General features: G+C 36.6%; 1 protein-coding gene across 16 annotated transcripts in view; it reads right to left on the bottom strand.

Annotated features, from left to right (window-relative positions):
- The window catches only part of LOC123513061 (protein unc-80 homolog), a 154,928-nt gene that overhangs the window by 66,451 nt on the left and 64,953 nt on the right, over window positions 1-23,524 (bottom strand). For 14 of the 16 annotated variants that reach the window (XM_045269877.1, XM_045269885.1, XM_045269887.1 and 11 more), the window contains 12 exons: window positions 23,281-23,310; window positions 9,870-9,990; window positions 8,979-9,149; window positions 8,002-8,231; window positions 7,590-7,828; window positions 7,232-7,419; window positions 5,957-6,105; window positions 4,578-4,755; window positions 4,328-4,460; window positions 3,619-3,796; window positions 2,185-2,294; window positions 30-220 (listed from right to left, as the gene is read on the bottom strand). In XM_045269877.1, coding sequence (XP_045125812.1) covers window positions 30-220; window positions 2,185-2,294; window positions 3,619-3,796; window positions 4,328-4,460; window positions 4,578-4,755; window positions 5,957-6,105; window positions 7,232-7,419; window positions 7,590-7,828; window positions 8,002-8,231; window positions 8,979-9,149; window positions 9,870-9,990; window positions 23,281-23,310 — 1,918 coding nt within the window. The remainder of the gene's footprint in view (window positions 1-29; window positions 221-2,184; window positions 2,295-3,618; window positions 3,797-4,327; window positions 4,461-4,577; window positions 4,756-5,956; window positions 6,106-7,231; window positions 7,420-7,589; window positions 7,829-8,001; window positions 8,232-8,978; window positions 9,150-9,869; window positions 9,991-23,280; window positions 23,311-23,524) is intronic. The other 2 variants (XM_045269886.1, XM_045269884.1) reach the window with 2 other exon arrangements.

Below are 23,524 nucleotides of genomic sequence, written 5' to 3'. Positions count from 1 at the left end.
TAAATAAAATATAAAAGAAGTCTAGTTACCAGATCTAACACTGCAGCCATAAGCTGTGGATCAGGGAGTGATCCTGGCTGGCAAGTTTCGAGTAAGAATTTGAAGCGCAACATTCCATTCCTCACTAGATCCACAGGCACTATTTTCCTTTCTCTCATGAGCACTACGCTTGTCTCTCGTACTGCACCTTCCTCAGTCAGACTATTTCTTCTACTTGGATCTGTCATAGGGAGAAAATGCTTCATTCTTGAGCCAATTACAAAAACCACCTACTATCAGGTTCAGAAAAATTAACTACCAAAGTTAAAATATGCTTATCTAAATGATATTAAAATGTCTGACTTACAATAACAAATACAGTAAACCCCACATAAACCAGACCAATTGGAGGGAAGGCCAATCTGAGTAATCTGAAAATCAGAGTTACCAAGTGATCGTTCTTTCACATTTTACACGCCTGTTACCACCAACAACTGAAATGGTCTGTGTAATGTATATAAATAGGCATTATATACACTTAAGCCTCTGCTATCATGCCTTCCTGTCACATTTTATTGCTATCACACATGCCTAAAAAGCTGCACATATGTCTACATCGCACATGAAATTACTGCTATCATTCATCCATCATTAAAAATTCCTTGGTTATGATATCACATGATAGTTGAGTTTCTCAATATACTTTTATTGAGAAATAGTTCTTCACATATTCCCCAATCTATCCATCCACCTTAGCTCTTAATCATCCACGAGTTACTGCATTTGACGGCATACAGGACACATTTTTTTCATACTTTTACCTACCCTAACTGCATGCTTCATTATCTTATTGTTGATATCATTATCATTGCCAGTACTATTACTTTAAAAACAAATTATCATAAGTATGAAAGCAATCTAACCTGTGAGGCTGTGATGCATGTTTATAAATATAAGCTGATTGGCATCCTGACGATGCCATCTAGCTATCTAGGAGTAACGGCAAGTTCATGATCATGATAAAACACATCAATATCCTCACTGTTATGGCTGCAGGAGGAAAAAGATCAAGCTATACAATCTCCTACACACTATAAGTGGTAGATTATGCCAAGGAGCATGGCAACAGAGAAGCAGCAAGGGATTTTGGGTCCCCACCTATGGAAAAAAAATTATACATGTTTGGCAACAACAAGAGGACCAACTGAAGAGCAAAAGGAAAGGTCAACATAATCCTCATTGTCCAGCCCCACATTGGCCAGAACTTGAGGATAGCATTGCTTTTGCAGCAATGTTTAATGTGTAACGTGCTGCAGGCTAGATTGCTTTCAACAGTTTACTATGCTTAAATATTCAAAAAATAATTTTCCTGAATTTGACCTGCTGAAATGGGAGTGCACCTTATATGCCCATGTGTTGTATATGCCGTCAAATATGGTAAACAAAATGCTATAAAGTATATATTGTTATTATGATTCTTGATTAAGTTTTTTTATACAGTATTATTTTTTAATTTTTATACTAACATATGGTATAAAAACTGGGCAAAAAAGTGACAAAAAAATGACATCTTGGAGGTCTTAGTGTCAATTTGAATTATTTCCATACGTTCTTCACTTCGGCTATTGCAATATCAGCTACTGCACAGTGATAGATAAGTGTACATGGTGCATGCACAAACATATACACACAGTGTACGCCTCTCATGGTCAGCCATTGTCTGACACTGACAGCATCTTCAGCTTCCTGACTGATATTGAAGACAGTCTTGCCCTTATAACCCATGGTAGAGTTAGAGGTAAAAATATGGGCTACAGAGTGAGCAAAAGCTAAGGGAGATACAACCATGGCCTTGCTAAGTCAGGTGTATAAACACTGATCTTGGCACTAGCATTGCCCATTTCATATCTCAGACAACTCCTCAAATGGCTCAGATGGTGTAAGAGCTATTAGGGGTATTTTAGCCGGTACATAAGGTAAGTGGTTTAAAATTGTTCAATCAAAGGGCAAAAAACTCATCCTGGTGCTCTTGGGATAGGACATTAAAAAGATTTTTCTAAATCATGAAAGTGTCCAACTTTTCTGACATCAGGGTTATTCAGGTCCAACTTAAACTGGGTTCACTGTAATGAAGGCAAACAATAAATAGGGCACTTCATATCTTTTCAATCAAAATAGTATGAATAACTGTACTTTGAATCTTACCTGGAGTCTCATCATAACCTATGAATTTTTTCTTATTCTTTCCCAGTCCAAATTTGCACATGTGGTATTCCATCCTGTTCCGTGCCTGAATAAGTCTTGCACTCATGGGCCTTGAAGAAATAAGTGAGACAATATTAAGTTATTAAAATTCTGAGATTGAAAGATATGCAATACAGGTCAATCCTCACTAATCCAGTTCCATTATCATCATCTATGTTAATAATCCTACTCAATTTTTGCTCCAGCCATTGCTCTAGTGAATAAATAAAATGTTTTTCATTGTTTAAGCCACAAAATAACTGTAAATCATCCATACATAATGAGATTGAACTTCTGAAAACTTGACAGTAATGTGTCTATGCAAAGGTTGTGAACTGGCTCTTAAGAATTTCTGACATAAAGAAACAGAAAGAAAAATTGCACTCAATTTCAGCTATGTTGCTACTATGGGTGTCAGCTAAAATCAAGCATCAGTGTCAGTATCAACAAAACAAGTGGTATTGGTAAAGCGGAACTTATCATTAACCAACCTCTACTGATTTGGAGGTATTCTAATTAAAGGTAGGATGAGATGGTTAACTGTTCAGTTAGTAACATTCTAACCAATCTTCTTTGTAATCTAGGAAGATCACTAATACATATGACACTGTAAGAGACCAATTGATGCCAGATGAGTGAATTTTGGCCTGTTTATAAATCTATCACTGAAATTAAGAAAATATACAAAAGAAACATTTTACAAACATCATACCATACAGTTACAAACACTTTAACCCCTTCAACACCACTCCTGTTTTTCCTGTCCCAGGCCGTATACCGACTGGGCTCATCATCCCCTGCACGCTCTGTACCCTCTCATTATAAAGATTTTTTTTTCATATATTTGCACATTTATGCAAAATATTATAGTATACTGATATGATTTTCTGAGCTACCATCACTACATTCTTCATTAGAAGCACCAGGCAAATACTCAGAGCCAGACTCAGAACTCAACACAGAGGTAATAGTGAATCCAAGATGACTGAGCCAGAAACAGAAAGTTGTATGCCTGGCTTCCTTAGAAAGAAGGATTATACCACTATCAACTGACTGCAGCTGCTACCTTGCCAGCCAGACAGCCAGCCTTGAGATGTGGTGACATGACATGACATGACATGGCAGTCACTGATTTGCTTGAATGATTATGGGGTAGAGCTTCAGGGTACCTCCAGTACATAGCAACACCATCTAAAGAAAGCATAAAGCAATACACCAGCTGCATTTACCCATCACTTGAAACAACAGTTAGTTTCATGTACACTAGGACAACGGTTTACCGTAGTGCATCCCCTATAATGTACAGACGAATATCACAGTGCTGAACGGGTTAAAGGGTGCAATGTCTAATATGTAAAAATATTACAAGAAATAAATAAGGTTATACATCCTTACCCAGCACCCGGCTTTGTGACAAGTCTTGGTCGACCTAATCCACTGGCCAAACCATGAGAAATACTGTGAGAAGAGGGTCCAAGTTTTTGAGCCAAAACTGGTGGCAGCTCCACATGGTCACTCGTACATGAACCTATTCCTCCGTCTCCATCAACGCTGCGGCCACGAAGCCAACTCACTAAAAAGAATATATATATATATATATATATATATATATATATATATATATATATATATATATATATATATATATATATATATATATAAAGCAGATAGGTAAATAGGTAGATAGTTAGACAGATACAAGACAAGAGAAGAATGATAAAAAAAAACTCTTAAACAAAAAGTCAACTGCTGTGCAGTAATTATGCCAATTACTCTATAGAACCAAAAAGTTTAAAAAATTACAATGAAAATAACATCCACTGTGGCAACTTCTAACAGAAGCCAAAACATAATGGAAATAAGAAAGCTATATAACTCATAAAACATGAATCATAAAACATTCATAAATCAAAAGTTCTTGTTAACTTATATGTTAACAATGCTGTAATTAGAGCCTAGTAAGTCCAAAAATGAGTTCAGGCTTTTCTTCACAATTCTTATTGTACATCACTAAATTTCTGGCATTCCTATTGATGACCAGTAAAACCTAATTAGAAGATCCAAGTTTAATATTAAAGCTTAATTGGTGTAAAGAGATGCTTACCAAGCTTAGATACTTTTCTACCCTTTGGATGAGCATTAGGGGTGAGATGGTCTTGTTCTGTGGACTGAGAAGTCATCACTTGATAATGGCGACGACGATTGCTCTGAATAGGACTCTGAATACCTGATGAGTCCTGACCAAAAATAGAACAAACAATAATGCAGAATATTTATGTCAATATCAGAAGGGCCTACGTGTCTCAATATTAATGAAAAAAGTCTGTATTAAAAGTCTTCCAGCCTACAAATACCTCCTGCTGATCATCATAAACACTGCTGATGGAAGGAGCTTTTCTAATGGCTGAGGTGATGGAAGAAGATGTTGATTTCTTCTTAAATATTCCCTTCCTTCCTTTTCCAACATCTCCCCCCTCTTCTGCCATAGCTGGAGGTGAGTCTCGGTAGGTATCATCTTCCACTGTCACACGCCTGGCAGGTACAGTAAAGCTACATTTCTATATTTTCAGATAATATAAATATATAAGAAAACTTCAAAGTTCTGTTTAACACCGGAAATATATAAACCAGATATCTGCAAAAGCAATTTAGGTTGAAATATACAGGCAACCCCTGCTTAACGAAGGGGTTACGTTCCTAAAAACTTTGTTATGCGAACCGATTATAACAAGTTTAACCCCTGACTTGAACTTCCATTGAGAGTAATCAAAGCGAGTGCATCATAGTACAGTGAAAGGTTTAATGAAAGTAAAAATTATCAAGTTAAACATTTAGGCAGTTAACTTTTAAGTCATTATAATGTAAACTAATGTATGTATGTATGTAACTTTATAATGTTGATGATCTTAAATTTATGAAAGGAGGGAGAGTGAAACAGGAAAGACACTAACTGGTAACCTGTGGAATGTAACAAGGGGGCATCATTGTATCACATACAAAACTTATGCACTACATTTCCACAAGACTTTCCATTATATCCATTGTAGAGTCATGAGTTCAGGTAGTTCTTTTAGCTTGCAAGGAAGATATGGTCTCACCAGCCTTCTTAATAGAGTCTGCTGACTTGAAAATAGTAGAGACAGTAGATGGAGTAAAGATGGTGGCGAGCAATGCTATTAGTTTTCTCGCCTCTCTTGTGTCTGTGAATAATATCCAGCTTCACTTCGAGAGTAAGAGACTTCCTGGTCTTCTTAGCAACGCTAGGCGATATAGCAGGGCATTTTGGTGGTAAGTTGAGCGAGGGAAAACGAGCTGCTGCTGACGCTGTTATTGTTTTGAACAGGGGGAGTGAGTTGTGCACGTATTGTCCACGAGAGACACTGGTGTATTCAAAAGCCTGTCGGCTTGCGTGATATGACAGTGCTTTCAAACTTGGAAAAAATTACCAGGATAAAACTTCGTTAAAACGAGTTTGGTGTTCGTTAAACAATCAGATGGTAGTAAAATGAAACCTTCGTTGTAGCGAAATTTTGTTGTGTGAACCTTCGTCAAGCGGGGGTTGCCTGTACATGGAAATGATTACCTTTTACCTGTTCATAATGTAAACACTTCTTTCTGATTTCACTATACTTATAAAGTAGAGCCAAACACACAAAAAAATGCAACACTTGAACATTTTGCTTAAGGAAATAATTGCTAGAAATCACATCTAAGGAATACATGAATCACAAACCTAATCACTCGAGTAGTTTGAAGCTTTTGTCTCTGTTTGTGGGGTCGATCTGCAGAATCAATGAGACCTGAGAGGACAACCCTTCGGAACACACCGCCATGGCCATCATGAATGTACCCAAGCAAGTGGCGTACATCACAGTACACTGCCTACAAGAGACCAATGTTAATGTTTGTACAATGCACCATCATCCATATTCGTTTTGACTGAGAAGAACACAATACAAATTCTTTATTCCTTTTCACATGCATCACATATGATGATGTGTATTTTAAAACCCTAAACCTAAATATGTAGATTTAGCATCTGATGATAACATTTAGTTTTCAACTTCAGTAGTATATCAAATTTTGAACTGATATTGAATGCTCTGAGCCGAGCTAATTAATTACCTCCACTTTTATCAAACTTTGTCCAATAAATGTAGTGGAATATGCAACTACACTAGCACATTAGCTCAGACATCTATTTTTGTATAAAGAATGACAAAAGCAGAACAAAATGAATATTGTACAGAACACACACACACACAATATATATATATATATATATATATATATATATATATATATATATATATATATATATATATATATATATGTTACACCCCGTTTGTGAAATTGCCCATTTCATGAAATAGGCAAACCCAATTCATGAAATGAACCTAACCTAACCTAACCTAACCTAACCTAACCATTTCATGAAATGGCCTCTCCATTGCACATTTCATGAATTGGGTTAGGGTTAGGTTAAATTAGGTTAGGTTAGGTTAGGTTAGGTTAGGATAGGATAGGATAGGATAGGTTAGGTTAGGTTAGGTTAGGTTAAGTTAGGTTCATTTCATGAATTGGGTTTGCCCATTTCATGAAATGGGCAATTTCACAAACGGGGTGTAACATATATATATATATATATATATATATATATATATATATATATATATATATATATATATATATATATATATATATATATATATATATATATATATATATCACACACTTGTGACTTTTTATGAATGGACCTCTCATCAGTTTCATGTGTGCAGTGTTGCTCTGATATCTCCTTTCTTTCAAATGTGCTTCATGTATATCACTAGGAAATATACTTACTAACTACAAAAGAAGGTTATAGTTTAAAAACAGTAAATTCCAAACCAGTGAAATTACATAAGCATTACTTTCATTTATTCTTCATTATAAGTTTGAATTCCTGAGAGGAACAGACCTTGCTCTAAACAGAGTTTTCCAAGACAAGAGAAATTTGCTTTCTTACCATATTTTCAGGGTTTTTGAGTTCTCTGTTGGCTTTGACAAAGCGTGACACTAGAGCCTTGAATACACATGCCACTAATTGCCCTTCAATGCCCCTGGAGCCAGCACCCCCTAAAGAAGCCCCAAAGTTGGTAGCATATCCCCCTTGTTGGTTGTCCACACCTTTATTTGATCCAGAACGCTTTTGGCCTGTAACAGATGCAAGTGAAACTTTGGGAATCCAAAGGTATGTGGTACATGTGAATTACAAACAATGTGAAACTTTGTATCATTACTATTACAATAACCTCTTTTAATAGTCAGGAAATTACTGATGCAAACTTCTGTTATTAGCAGCTTAATGTGGCTTACAAACTTACTCATAGGAGAAAGAAGAGAACCTGGATCAACACAGAAGCCAAGAAAAGCATGAAAAAACTCCAAGATCTCAGGGATGGGTCTAACTTTCACATAAGACCTTAAAAACCTCCTGAAAGCACTCTGGTCATGCCGATGAAGGCGAGCCAAGAGAGCCTGCCCAGTATGACGGAGGAAGTCAGCTGGTGGTCCCCGATGGCCATCATTACACCCGTGCTGACACCCCAGGTGGCGATACAGCCTACAAATGATCCAAATCTTAATAGGCCTATTATCAATGTCTCTCCAAAATCACAGACTTCTACATTTTCTGAATTCCAAATATTTATTAAAAATATAGAAATTGAAGCATTTTATCATTAAGAAAGAAGTGGAATAACAATCAATAAATGACTTTATCGAGCAACAGCAGACCTAATGACAATGTCCATGAATACTGAGTGAGGCTTTAGTTCTTTATCTTTCTCTGGAGGCTTTGAGTCCTCCTCATCTTGATCTTCATCCTTGTCTTTGTCCAATTTCTCCCACCGTTTTGCAGTTTTGAGAATGCCAAGATCCAAAAGGAAGTCAAGCAGGTGTAGAAGAATCTCACACACACGCAGGGAACACACATGACTGTCACGCTGGGCCACTGAGTGTGCAGCCTGTCAGGGCAAATTACAGAAAGGAAGATACATCACCTTTCCAATTATAAGAGTGACTCTAGTTACCACTTTTCAAAATCATATTTAAAATGTTCAAGAAACTTTAATTCTATAAACAAATAAGCATATAAAATCATGACCATTTTTATTTTACACCATAAACACCACTTTAAATACATCATCTGTATACTGCCTATTAATGTTTCATTTTCACTAAATTAATTTGTTATAAATTGTGTAGCCTGATTAACCACCTCTTTTATGAAATAACAAGTCAAGCACAAGAGTGGCTTATTAATCATCTTTCTCATAAAATAACTAACTTGTCACAATGTAAGTTACATGGTCAATTTTAGTTAGTTAATTTTCAAACAAAAACAGATATGCAAAAAATAAATAAAATCTTCATAATTCAGTTCAAAAATATTGCTGGAGCTTATTTTTGTTTTGAAACAATACAATGATAACAGCACATCACTTATCAGCACACACAGGAGGTAGTCAGTTACTGAGAAGATGAGAACACACAAGAATAGACTTAACATACAAGGCCAAAAGAGCTTTCTACCTTAAAAGGGATCATCAAAACACTTGTACCACCAACTATGTAAAGAGAACTGTCTTCAACTGTTTAAATTATTTGTTACAGATTAGTAAACAGACAGGTTTTAGCAGGTGTCAACATTTACTACACTTAATGTCAGAGTTTAGACACAAGTTAATGATACCATTAAAATGCCAACAAACCTTCAAGAGAACATGAAGGTTCATATGACCATCTCGAGTTATGTAATGTGTGGAACCAGGGGCTTCAAGAGCTTCTTCATGGGAGTACTGTATGTTTGAGTCTGTCTGAGATCGGGAAAGTGGAGGTCTCTGGTACACCACCTGTCCTTCCACACTTCCACTCTGAGATGCCTGTTAAGTAGAAAATTAAGTAAATGATCAACATGAGTATCATTTAATGATGCACAAACATATATGGTGGATGTTGTTCGATAAAAATACTATTTCAAAATACAGGATGAAACTCCTAAATCTCGTAACTGCTGGACTCGACGCTTACCAGATCACAGAAAATTCTGGACAACACCCTAAAACACCCTGCATGGCCTTAGTCAGCCTGTATTATAACTGTAACATTGTTTTAATATGATATATGTTAGCTGTACAAGTAAATATGCATGCAGAAGGAAGCAGAAAAACACATGCACCGCCGTGTCATGGTGGCATTCCAGCAACCTTACATCATTCCGGAAAATTTTAATTATTCCCGCAAATTAAAATTATGCTGAATTACAGAATTCCGGACTTGGGGGGGTCTGACCTGTATCTATAATGTCATCTGTTTAAAATGGTGCAAAAGATGTATGATGGATGTTAATCAAAAGAAATATATCCTCAAAAACAGTAGATAATGTAGCTTGTATTTTCACAGTGCAATTCAACACAATAAAAGAACTGAAAGTCTCCAAGATTATGCTCACCAAACAGGACAATTTTGGTTCAACATTTATTGCCATAGCTCCAAACTATTACCAATTCATAAAGCAAGAGTAGGTATAAATTGCAGTATCTTTTTTCCTTTATTGGATATACATACATAAATGATCAGAAAAAAATGGCAAGCTCCTTTACCTGGTCCCGCCAACCATGTTCACTTGGTGAAGGAGTGTGCTGGGTGACAGTAATTATGGGATGAGTGGTACCCACAATCTGGGGATATGTTCTTCTATCTGGCCGACCCTCACCTACATACCTGTGAAAATGAAGCTTTAGACAGAATCATTATTTCCTCCATACATAGCATTATTCATTAAAGACTTTACATTTTATTGTGTTACATTTCTTAGGTGAAATAAAATCATGCTGTGATTATCATCCTATAGCCCAAATATTCTTCAGCAAACATTTTGCAAATCAAACTCAAATTAAGATATAGTGAGGTGTTATTTTTATTTCTTTAAATTAATTTTTACTGAAATTCAATATAAAGTAGTTCATTTATTTATAAATTGTTTTAAAATTGTCCACCTGATCAGGAGATAAATTAATATTGAAGATAAAGACAAAATGACTTCATCAAGAATCATAATCAGACATAAGTAGTCTTCATTTAAGTGTGATCTTAATTCATTTTATGTAGTTCATTCTTAGACTGATAAAATTTTGCTTGAATTTCAGAGAGAGAGAGAGAGAGAGAGAGAGAGAGAGAGAGAGAGAGAGAGAGAGAGAGAGAGAGAGAGAGAGAGAGAGAGAGAGAGAGAGAGAGAGAAATCAATGATTGTATTGTTTGTCTGAAATTCTGCATCTATTACACCTACTACATTATTAGATCTAGATGTCCATTAGAGCTACATTCATTAGAATGTTATCAAGTACTCTGAAAAAAAAAAAAAAAAAAAAAATACATATACTGTATGTACATATAATTAAGTAATATATATGAATGTACCATATGTACTTGAGTACAAGTTAACTATTTTTCTCATTGGTCTTCAAAATTTTTAATGAAATTATACACATTGAGATTATCTCCCACACCAAGAGGCTTAAAGTGGTAAAAAGAAATCTACATTTCACTTGCAAGTACTCTCTCAACTTTACTGTATGTTAACCCATGAGAATTCTGTAAGATTAAAGAATTTTCTAGCTTTATGCAAATTTCAAGAAATTTCTTCATGCCTACCTTCAGCCATACTCAAATATATATAGTTTCATGAGGCAATGTTTATCAGTCTTCATATATTATTTACTTTCTAATACAGGCTTAATATGTACTGTACATGACAAATACTGGTAATATAGACATAATTCTGCATGCACTTACACAAACTTGCTCATTAAGCAAATAAAACTATTAAGCTATATGGTAATGTTGAAAAGATACAAACTAGTATAGTATTTAGTGCTTTGTATTTTCTCTAAAAGCACAAGTTACACAAACTGTCTGACATCTAATATTTGTATTCTTACCTAATATATTACCTGGGCATATGATAAGTTTAATATATATATATTCACAGGAAGAACCAGCTCTGAATACTTGAATTTAGTGAGGACTTCTAAAGTGAGCTGGTCAATTCTTTTTGCTTCTTCGTAGGCACTTGAATATATTTCACAAGAAAAAATCTTAAAAACTATGAATATAATCTGCTTATTATGAGGTTATCTTTATTTTTTATTGAATTCAACTCATGAGGTTATCTTTATTTTTTATTGAATTCAACTCAAATGATAAAGTCCTCTTAAACCAGAATTCAGTCAGAATTATACAACTCTCCTGGCTCTTTTCATTAATACTAGACTTAATCTGATATGAAAGATATAAAGTAACATGCTGCAAAGAAATACCACAGAAATTCATGATCTCATCATGCAAAGCAGTTGTCAACATAGAAAAGAAGTTTCAAGAGGAACAGTTTGCAAAGAGTTAAAAGCTAAGCAGCAAATGATCAGTTTATGTATGGACATGAATCTGTGATAAACTTATCTTGGGGACAATTATTTTCATGAAATAAAGCTGTCTTAAAACTTTAAGAATTATAACTATAATTCTAAATATTAAATCCTAATCACTATAAAAAACAATGAATACAATTTCCATTCTTTGTGTGTGTGTGTGTGTGTGTGTGTGTGTGTGTGTGTGTGTGTGTGTGTGTGTGTGTGTGTGTGTGTGTGTGTATTTACCTAGTTGTATTTACCTAGTTGTAGTTTTACAGGGCCTGGGCTTTATGCTCATGTGGCCCTGTCTCCATATCTACACTTATCCAATCTTACTTTAAAAGTGTGCACACTCGTTGCAGACACTACTTCTTCATCTAAACTGTTCCACGTCTCAATACATCTCTGCGGGAAACTATATTTTTTAATATCTCTCAGACATCTTCCCTTTCTCAGCTTTTTACTATGCGATCTTGTGCTTTGGGTGTCATATTCTTCTCTCAGGATCAGTTTCTCATTATCCACTTGGTCCATTCCGTTGATCAATTTATAGACTTGTATCAGGTCTCCTCTCTCCCTTCTTTGTTCCAAGGTTGGTAGATCCATAGCCTTTAGTCTCTCCTCATATGTCATCCCTTCAAGTTCTGGGACCATTCTTGTAGCCATTTTTTGTAGCCTCTCCAATTTCCTTATGTGTTTCTTTTTATGAGGGGTCCACACTACTCCTGCATATTCCAATCTGGGTCTTATTATAGTATTTATCAATTTCTTCATCATTTCTTTGTCCATGTAGTGAAATGCTACTCCAATATTCCTCAGCAAATTATATGTTTCTCTAAAATTCTATCAATATGGCTTACTGGTTGATTGTTTTCTTCCATCGTCACTCCTAAGTCCTTTTCCTTTTTACTTTCTCCAGTTCTACTCCATCTCCCATCTTATAGATTCCCACAGGTCGTCTTTCACTCTTTCCCATTTCCATGACATGGCTTTTGTTCACATTGAATTCCATTTCCACTTCTTACTCCATTCCCAGATCTTATTTAGGTCTTCTTGCAGTATTTCACAATCCTCCTTTTGCTTTATAACTCTGCACAGTTTCGTATCATCCGCAAACAAATTTATGTAGCTGTTCACTCCTTCTGGCATGTCGTTAATATAAATGAGGAAAAGTATTGGTGCCAATACTGACCCCTGTGGCACTCCGCTTTCTACTGCTCTCCACTTGGACTTCATATCTTTAACTACCGTCCTTATTTCTCTCCCCCTCAAATAATTTTCTATCCATCTCAATGTGCTTCCTTTTAAGCCACCCTTCTCCTCTAACTTCCACAGTAATCTTGCGTGTGGCACTTTGTCAAACGCCTTTTTTAAATCCAAATAGATGCAGTCAACCCATCCTCTCTCTCTTGTACTCTATCAACTATTCTAGAATAGAAACTCAATAAATTAGTTACACAAGACCGTCCTTTTCTAAAACCAAATTGGCTATTTGATATTAATTTGTTGTCTTCAAGGAACTCGATCCATTGTTTCTTTATTATTCTTTCACACATCTTGCATATTACACTAGTTAGTGATACCGGTCTGTAATTTAAAGGTTCTTCTTTCCTTCCACTCTTATATATGGGAACCACCTCAGCTCTTTTCCATTCTACTGGCACTGTTCCATTTTCTATTGAGCATTTTATGATGTTGTATATAGGACTTGCTAGTTCTTCCCTACATTCTTTCAGTATTCTGCCTGAGACTTCATCCGGTCCCATTGCCTTCTCTTCATCCAGTTCCTTCATTAACTCTTTTATTTCAAGCTTGGTTACTTTAATCTCTTTCATATAGATTGTCTCTTGTGTGTGTGTGTGTATGTGTGTGTGTGTGTATTTACCTAGTTTTACCTAGTTGTAGTTTTACAGGGCCTGGGCTTTTACTGCCCCATCTCCATATCTACCTTATCCAATTTTTCTTTAAAGCTATGCACACTTTTTGACACCATTCCTAACTCAAACTGTTCCAAGTCTCAACACATCTTTGCGGGAAACTATATTTTTTAACATCTCTCAGACATCTTCCCTTCCTCAGTATTTTACTATGCGATCTTGTGCTTCTAATGTCATATTCTTCTCTCAGAATCAATTTCTCATTATCCACTTGATCCATTCCATTAATTAATTCATAAACTTGTATCAGATCCCCTCTCTCCCTTCTCTGTTCTCTGTGTGTGTGTGTATTTACCTAGTTGTATTTACCTAGCTGTAGTTTTACAGAGCCTGGGCTTTATGCTCGTGTGGCCCCGTCTCCATATCTACACATCCAATTTTTCTTTAAAACTGTACACTCTTTGCTGACACCACTTCCTCACTCAAACTGTTCCAAGTCTCAACACATCTTTGCGGGAAACTATATTTTTTAACATCTCTCAGACGTCTTCCCTTCCTCAGTTTCTTACTATGCAAGCTTGTGCTTCTAATGTCATATTCTTCTCTAAGGATTAGTTTCTCATTATCCACTTGATCCATTCCGTTAATCAATTTATAAACTTGTATCAGATCCCCTCTCTCTCTTCTCTGTTCCAGGGTTGGTAGATCCATAGCTTTTAGTCTCTCCATATGTCATCCCTTTAAATTCTGGAAACATTCTTGTAGCCATTTTTTGCAGTCCCTCCAATTTCCTTATGTGTTTCTTTTTATGGGGGGTCCACGTAACTCCTGTATATTCCAATCTAGGTCTTATTTTAGTACTTATCAATTTCTTCATCATTTCTTTGTCCATATAGTGAAATGCTAATCCAATATTTCTTAGCAAATTATACGTCTCCATGAAAATTCTATCAATATGGCTTACCGGTTGATTGTTTTCTTCCATTGTCACTTCCAAGTCCTTTTCCTTTTTTACTTTTTTCTAGTTCTACTCCATCTCCCATCTTATAGATTTCCCACTGGTCGTCTTTCACTTTTTCCCATTTCCATGACATGGCTTTTGTCCACATTGAATTCCATCTCCCATTTTTTACTCCATTTCCAGATCTTGTTTAAGTCTTCCTGTAGTATTTCACAATCCTCTTTTTGTTTAATGACTCTGCACAGTTTCGCATCATCGGCAAACAGATTTATGTAGCTGTTCACTCCCTCTGGCATGTTGTTTATATATACGAGAAAAAGTATTGGCGCCAATACTGACCCCTGTGGCCCTCCGCTGTCTACTGTTCTTCACTTGGACTTCATATCTTTAACTATAGTCCTTATTTCTCTCCCCCTCAAGTAATTTTTCATCCATCTCAATGTGGTTCCTTTTAAGCCACCCTTCTCTAACTTCCATAGTAATCTTTCATGTGGCACTTTATCAAACGCCTTTTTTAAATTCAAATAAAAAGTCAATCCATCCCTCTCTCTTTTGTACTTTATCAACTATTCTAGAGTAGACACTCAATAAATTTGTTACACATGACTGACCTTTTCTAAAACCAAATTGGCTATTTGATAATAATTTGTTGTCTTCAAGAAACTCAATCCATTGCTTCTTTATTACTTTTTCACACATCTTGCATATTACCCTAGTTAGTGATACCGGTCTGTAATTTAAAGGTTTTTCCTTCCTTCCGCTCTTATATATGGGAACCACCTCAGCTCTTTTCCACTCCAGAGGCACTGTTCCATTTTCTATTGAGCATTTAATGATGTTTTATATAGGACTTGCTAGTTCTTTCCTACATTCTTTCAGTATTCTGCCTGAGACTTCATCCGGTCCCATTGCCTTTTCCTCATCTAGTTCCGTCATCAACTTTTTTATTTCAAGCTTGGTTACTTAAATCTCTTTCATATGGACAGTCTCTCTATTACGCTGTGGTCTTTTAAATTTGGATTCCTGAGTAAAGACCTCATGAAATTTACTATTTAACAGTTCTGCCATACTTTTTGGGTCTTCCACCATTCCATTCTCTCCTTTTAACCTTTCTATTGTTTCTTTTTGTCTTATTTTTCCATTTATGAATCTGTAGAACAATTTTGGTTGTTCCTTACATTTTTCGACAATGTCCTTTTCATAGTTCCTTTCTTCTTCCTTTCTCACCTTAGCATATTCATTTCTTGCTGTTTTGAAGTTTTCCTTATTTTCTGGATTTCTGTTTCTTCTCCACCTTTTCCATGCTCCATCTCGTTTCTCCTTTGCCCTAGGACATCTTGCATTAAACCAATCTTTCTTTCCTTCTTCTTTAGGTCTATATTTTGGGACATATTCCCTGACTCCTGTTTTGTATATTTCCAAAAATAAGTTATATTTCTCTTGAACCGTTTCTGAGTTTTCCATCTCCACCCAATTTCCATTTTTAAAATAGCTCTTGAGGTTCTCAATATCAGCCTTTCTGTAATTTAATCGATCTCCTTTGTATGATTCATCTCTGTCTTCCTTTCCTCATGTGTGTGTGTGTATTTACCTATTTGTATTTACCTATTTGTGTATTACAGGACCCGAGCTAAGCTCTCTGTGTCCTGTCTCCTTGTCCATTCCTGTCATATCTCTCTTTCATCTGATTGACACACACTGCGTCAACGACATGACTGCTCAGTTTATTCCACTTATCAATGCTACTATGCGGGAAACTGTATTTTCTCACGTCATTTAGACAGATGTCCTTTATTAGCTTTTTTCTATGTCCTCGGAGATAATTACTTGTGGTCACCTTTATCAACTCTCTATCCAGTATGTCAATCTTGTTCACCAATTTATACATAGTTATCATGTCTCCTCTTGTTCTTCTCTCTTCTAATGTGGTCAGCCCCAGCTTCCTCAGTCTTTCCTCATAGTCTAACTCCCTGAGTCCTGGTACCATCCTTGTTGCCAGCCTTTGTACCCTTTCTACCTTCTTCACATTTTTCTTCATATGCAGTGACCAGACACATGCTGCATATTCTAGCTGGGGTCTTATTAAGGTACATAATATCTTCTTCATCATTCCTTCATCTAGGTAATGGAATGCAAGGCCAATATTTTGAAGCATGTTGTATGTTTTCCAAAAAATCTTGTTAATGTGTTTCTCCGGTGACAAAGTGTTTTGCAGTTACTCCTAAGTCTTTCTCCTCATTGGTCTCTTTAATTTTCTCATCACCCAGTCTGTAATCCCAGTTTGGTCTGTATCTACTTCTTCCCATTTTCATAACATGGGTCTTGTCTATATTAAATTCCATCTGCCACTCTTTACTCCACTCATATATTTTATCAAGATCTTCCTGTAACTTGTTACAATCTTCCACATTCTTTACTCTCCTCATAATTTTAGTATCGTCCGCAAACATGTTCATATAACTGTCAATTCCTACTGGCATATCATTAACATAAATCAAAAACATGATGGGACCCAGCACTGACCCTTGTGGAACTCCACTGGTTACCTTCTTCCACTCGGACTTCTTTCCTCTCACCACTGTTCTCATTTCTCTTCCCATTAAGTAATTTTCCATCCATTTTGCTAGTTTATCATTTACTCCTCCAGTCATCTTTAGTTTCCACATCAGTCTATTGTGTGGTACTTTATCAAAGGCCTTTCTCAAGTCCAGGTAGATAGCATCCACCCATCCCTCTCTATGTTGCAGTATGTCAGTCACTCTTGAATAAAAACATAATAAATTGGATACACACGATCTTCCTTTTCTGAAACCAAACTGCCTTTCACTCAGAATGTTTTCACTTTCTAGATACTCACTCCACTTAGCTTTAATTACTTCTTCACATACCTTGCACAATATACTAGTCAACGATACTGGTCTATAATTTAGCGGTTCCATTCTACTACCATTCTTATATATAGGCACAATGTCAGCTCTTTTCCACTCTTTCGGGACTAATCCTGTTCGTATGGAGGTTTCCACAATATCAAATATGGGGTTCAACAATTGATCCTTACATTCTTTTAGCAACCTCCCAGATATGCCATCAGGCCCCATTGATTTATTAATATCCAGATTGCTTATAATTTTCCTTACATCTTCCTTAGTAACCATGATGTCCTGCATTTGCTTTATTTCCGTAGGCCTTCCTCCCATAAAATGCTCCTCCTTTGTAAACACTTTGCAAAAGTTGTCGTTCAAAATTTCAGCTATCTCTCCAGCATCTTCATATACTTCTTCCCTGTTTTTTACCTTTTCTATTGCCTCCTTTTATTTAGTTTTCCATTTATGAATTTGTAAAACATTTTGGGTCACTATCACAGTTTTCCACCACCCTCTGTTCATATTCCTTCTGTGCTGTTCTCCTTACTTCAACATATCTATTCCTTGCTGTTTTGTAGCCTTCCTTGATAATACATCACTGTTTTCTTAAGTTTCTTCCATGCCTTTTCTTTGTTCTTTTTGCTTCTTCACAATTTCTATTAAACCACTGTTTATTATTTAAAGTCCCTTTCTGTAATATGGCACAAACTTTTCACAGCAGAGTTATACAAATCCATAAATTTATCGTACTTCAATTGCATATCTCTTTCCTGGTATACCACGGACCAGTCAATTTCATTAAAGAACTCCCTTATATGGTTATAATTTGCCCTAGTATAATTTAATTTTTCCTCCCTGCGTTCCACAATCTTATTCGTGCTTAATTCTGTATCCAGCTCAAAGCTTAGGACATCATGATCGCTTTTCCCCAAGGGACTTTCATGTTCAATTTCCTCTTTTAGAGATTCCCTGGTAAATACCAAATCCAACCTTGCTGCAACATCTGTCCCCTGCACCTTGTTGGTGATCTCACCCACTGTGCCATCAAGTTATTTGTTGCTACCTTTAACAATTCTTCTGCCCACTCACCACCATTCACCACTTCGTAGTCTTCCCACACTATTTCTTTGCAATTAAAGTCTCCAACTATCATCACTCTATCCTTTCTGTTGAGTTCTTGCTTCATTCTGTCTAGAGTATTTCTCATCACCATTTGGTACTGTTCATATTCCCAAGCACTGGTTCTGGGTGGTATGTATACTGTTATAATATTAATGTCCCTCTTGCCATCTGTTATAAGCATACTTATCACTTCCTCATTTCTCTTACTATAGTTCACCTCCTTCACTATCAGATCTTCCTTAGTAAGAACCATTATACCACCACCACCTTTATTTTTTCTATAATTTCTCCATACTTTGTAGTGTTTTACAACAAACCAGTCTAGCTTTATTTCGGGCCTTAGCTTTGTTTCCACTACACACATTATGTCCAGTTCATTATTTCTTAGGTAATCCATACATTCTAGCCTCTTAGAAAGAAATCCATCTATGTTCGTGTAAGTCACTTTTATTCCATTCCTAATCTCGTTCTTCCATGTAATGCCTATTTCGTCTGTTTTATCCACCACTTCTTTAGCCTCCCATTTCTCATCCTCCAAAAAAACTTGATCTTTTCCTCCTCTGTTCTTTCGTCATTCCTCTCCTTCACTTCAGATACTAGCTCCTTCATCTTCATTCTCTCATCTTGTGACATATTTCTTCATATGTAAATTGTTTTGGTTTCCTCAGAGTCCTTAAGTTTCCAAGCCCTCCTCAACAAGGCCTCCGCTGCCACCTGAGACTTTAATTTCAATTTTAATGGTCTATTCTTGCCTTCCTCAAAAGCTCCCAATCTCACACTTTCTTCTACCTCAGCATATAGGTCCTCTTCTTCCACAGAGATCTTGTTCAGTAAAGACTTAATCTTGTCATTTTCCTTATCCCTCCTGTCCTGCCAGTTCCTGTTAGTTTCCTCCCGCAATCCTATTATGATCACACATTTTTTCTTTTCAGCGATATCTCTCACCACATACTCATTTTCCTTTAGTGCCTTTACCATTTCCCTCTGCATAATCACTTTATTTTCCTCTTCCTGCTTTTTTACTATCTCCCTAAACGACCTTTGTACCTCCAGATGTTCATGATTCACTTCTTTCATCCTAGTGTCAATTAGACATTCCTCTTTCTTCAAGTCCCCTTCGGGTGTGTGTGTGTGTGTGTGTGTGTGTGTGTGTTTACCTCATAATTTATGTAGCCATGAGCTATGTTTGTGTAGTCCGTCTCCTACACTAACCTACGTATCTACATTTTTCCGTTTTTTTTCTTTAAAATTATGCACACTTTGTCAATACTGTATTCTCACTCAGCTTGTTCCAAACTTTTATATTTCTCTGTGACAAACTGTATTTCTTTGTTACTCAAGCATCCTCCTTTTCTTACTTTTTTACTGTGTCCTCATAGGTACCTGGTATTTCCTGCTTCTCTTAGGAGTAGTTTCACATGATCTAATTCTTTTACTCTAATTTACAACTTATAAATAGGTATCAAATTTCCCATTTCTATTTGTTATCACATTGGCTGATTGATTTCCATTAACCTGTCTTTATAGGTTAATAATTCTTCCAGTTCTGGAACATTCTTTATTACTATCCTTTGTATTCTTCCTAATTTTTTTTTGCATGTTTCTCCTGGTGCAGAGACCACAATGATTCAACATATTTAATCTCTGGTCTAATCATAGAGATAATCATCTTTCTCATCATATCTTTATCCATGTGGAATACAGTTCCAAAAATTCTCACCATTCTACAAGTATCTCTGAGTAGCCTTTCTACATGCTTTTCCAACTGCTGACTATCCTGTATTATCACTCCTAGATCTTTCTCTTCATGTACTTTTCTTATTTCTTAATTTCCCATTTCATGTCTATATTTGTCTCTTTTAACTTCTTGTCCATTTCCCTTACAGGACGTATTTCACATTAAATTCCAACACCCAATTCTTGTTCCAAACCCATATTTGATTTAAATCATATTGTAGAATTTCAGTGTGTGTGTGTGTGTGTGTGTGTATTCACCTAGTTGTAATTTTACAGGGCCTGGGTATCATACTCATGTGGCCCCGTCTCCATATCTACACACATCCAAATTTCCTTTAAAACTATGCACACTCCTCGCTGACACCACCTCCTCACTCAAACCATTCCACACCTCCACACATCTTTGTGGGAAACTATATTTCTTCACATCCTTCAAGCATATTCCCTTGGCTATCTTTTTACTATGCAATCTCGTAGTTCTATTTAAGTTTTCCTCTCTCAACATCATTTGCTCATTATCCACTTCATCCAGTCCGTTCAACAGTTTATAAACCTGTATTAAATCTCCTCTTTCTCTTCTTTGTTCCAAGGTAAGCAAATTAATTTCTTTTAATCTCTCCTCATATGTCATTTCTGCCAATTCCGGAACCATTTTTGTTGCCATTCTCTGCAATCTCTCCAACTTCCTTATATGCTTCTTTTTATAATGGGACCAAACCACTCCAGCATATTCCAATCTTGGTCTAATTACTGTACTAATTAATTTCTTCATCATATCTTTATCCATATAATGAAAGGTTAATCCAATATGTGTGTGTGTGTGTGTGTGTGTGTGTGTGTGTGTGTGTGTGTGTGTGTGTGTGTGTGTGTGTGTGTGTGTGTTTCACTGTTTGATCTGCTGCAGTCTCTGACGAGACAGCCAGACGTTATCCTACGGAACGAGCTCAGAGCTCATTATTTCCGATCTTCGGATAGGCCTGAGACCAGGCACATACCACACACTGGGACAACAAGGTCACAACTCCCGATTTACATCCGTACCTACTCACTGCTAGGTGAACAGGGCTACACGTGAGGAGACACACCCAAATATCTCCACCCAACGGGGAATCAAACCCGGTCCTCTGGCTTGTGAAGCCAGCGCTCTAACCACTGAGCTACCGGGTGTGTGTGTGTGTGTGTGTGTGTGTGTGTGTGTGTGTGTGTGTGTGTGTGTGTGTGTGTGTGTGTGTGTGTGTGTGTGTGTGTGTATTTACCTAGTTGTAGTTTTACAGGGCCTGGGCTTTATGCTCATGTGGCCCTGTTTCCATATCTACACTTATCCAACTTTTCTTTAAAACTATGCACACTTGTTGCTGACACCACTTCTTCACTCAAACTGTTCCATGTCTCAACACATCTTTGTTGGAAACTATATTTTCTAACATCTCTCAGACATCTTCCCTTCCTCAATTTTTTACTATGCGATCTGTGCTTCGAATGTCATATTCCTCTCTCAGGATCAGTTTCTCATTATCCAATTGATCCATTCCATTCATCAGTTTATAAATGTGTGTGTGTGTACATGTGTGTGTGTGTGTGTGTGTGTGTGTGTGTGTGTGTGTGTGTGTGTGTGTGTGTGTGTGTGTGTGTATTTACCTAATTGTATTTACCTAATTGTAACATACGGGAAAAGAGCTATGCTCGTGTTGTCCCGTCTCCATATCTATTAATGTCCAGCTTTTTCTTAAAATCATGAATATTCCTTGCGTTGACCACTTCCACGTCTAAACTATTCCATGCTTCCACCCTTCTATGAGGGAAGCTATATTTTTCACATCTCTCCTATAAGTGGCCATTTTAGTTTTTCCCATGCCCTCTCGACATTCTTCCATTCCACATACACAGATCTTCCCTATCCATTTTTCCATGCCAATCATCACTCTGTATATTGCTATCAGGTCTCCCCTTTCTCTTCTGTTTTCCAGGGTTGGAAGTTGCATTCTTTTCAGTCTGTCTTCATAAGTCAAATCTCTTAAGTCAGGCACCATTTTCGTTGCAGCCCTCTGTACTTTCTCTAGTTTCCTTATGTGTTTCTTTAAGTTCGAGCCCACTGTATTGTTGCATATTCAAGCCTCGGTCTTATCATTGCAGTAATTATTTTCTTCATCATTTCTTCATCTAGATATACTGAACGCCACTCTTATGTTCCTCAATAAGTTCAATACTTCTCCAATTATTTTGTTTATATGTCTCTCTGGCGATAGGTCATTGGTAATTGTCACCCCAAGGTCTTTTTCTTCATGACTGGTTTTATGTCTTCATTTCCTATCTTGTACATACTCCTGATTCTTCTTTCACTCTTGCCAAACTCTATTTTCTTGCATTTTGTCGTGTTGAACTCCATTTGCCATGTACAGCTCCATTTCCATATTCTGTCCAAGTCTTCCTGGAGTAGTTCGCAATCTTTGTCACATCTCACTTTTCGTAACAATTTTGCATCGTCTGCAAATAGGCTCACATAACTGGACACCCCATCCACCATGTCATTTATGTAGACTGCGAACATTACTGGTGCCAACACTGATCCCTGTGGAACTCCACTCTCCACCAATCCCCATTCTGATGGTCTGTCCTTAATTATTGTTCTCATTTCTCTTCCTACCAAAAAGTCTTCCATCCATTTTAGTAAACTGCCATGCACTCCTCCTACCATTTCAAGTTTCCAGATCAGTCTCTGGTGTGGTACCTTATCAAAGGCCTTTTTTATATCTGTGTGTGTGTGTGTGTGTGTGTGTGTGTGTGTGTGTGTGTGTGTGTGTGTATATATATATATATATATATATATTCATGTATGTTGCATAATGTACTGATGTTAACATTTTAAGCAAATAAAAATTAATACAAAATTTTGTATGTATAAAAATCAGGACTGAGTCAGACAAAAATATGCCATATCTAAAAGTTAGCAAAAATATCAAAAGTTCTAAGGTTACAAAATGCAAGCTCCCAAAAGTGTGGAGGTTTGAGCAGTGTGTGGTGTTGCTGAGATTATGAGGACTTACCCCAGGCATGGCAGCTCATCTATAAGGCTGCTGCTGGTCCAGCCGGGGGAGAACAAGGAGAGAATGTTGAGAGAGAGTAAAGAAGACAGGAGGGTGAGAGACTCTTGGCATAGGAGTAGGGAACACCACTGCTAAACATCAAACATTCATAACCAAGCCTCTTGCATAGACAAGGCAAAGCCCTTCACATATGCAAGGCCAACCCTTCAACACATCATATTTGAATACTATATAATATAATGTA

The sequence above is a fragment of the Portunus trituberculatus genome, chromosome 35 (genome assembly GCF_017591435.1).
Source record: "Portunus trituberculatus isolate SZX2019 chromosome 35, ASM1759143v1, whole genome shotgun sequence".
NCBI lineage: Eukaryota > Metazoa > Arthropoda > Malacostraca > Decapoda > Portunidae > Portunus > Portunus trituberculatus.
The sequence above is the reverse complement of the archived record's forward strand: the minus strand, read 5'-3'. Positions and strand labels throughout refer to the sequence as shown.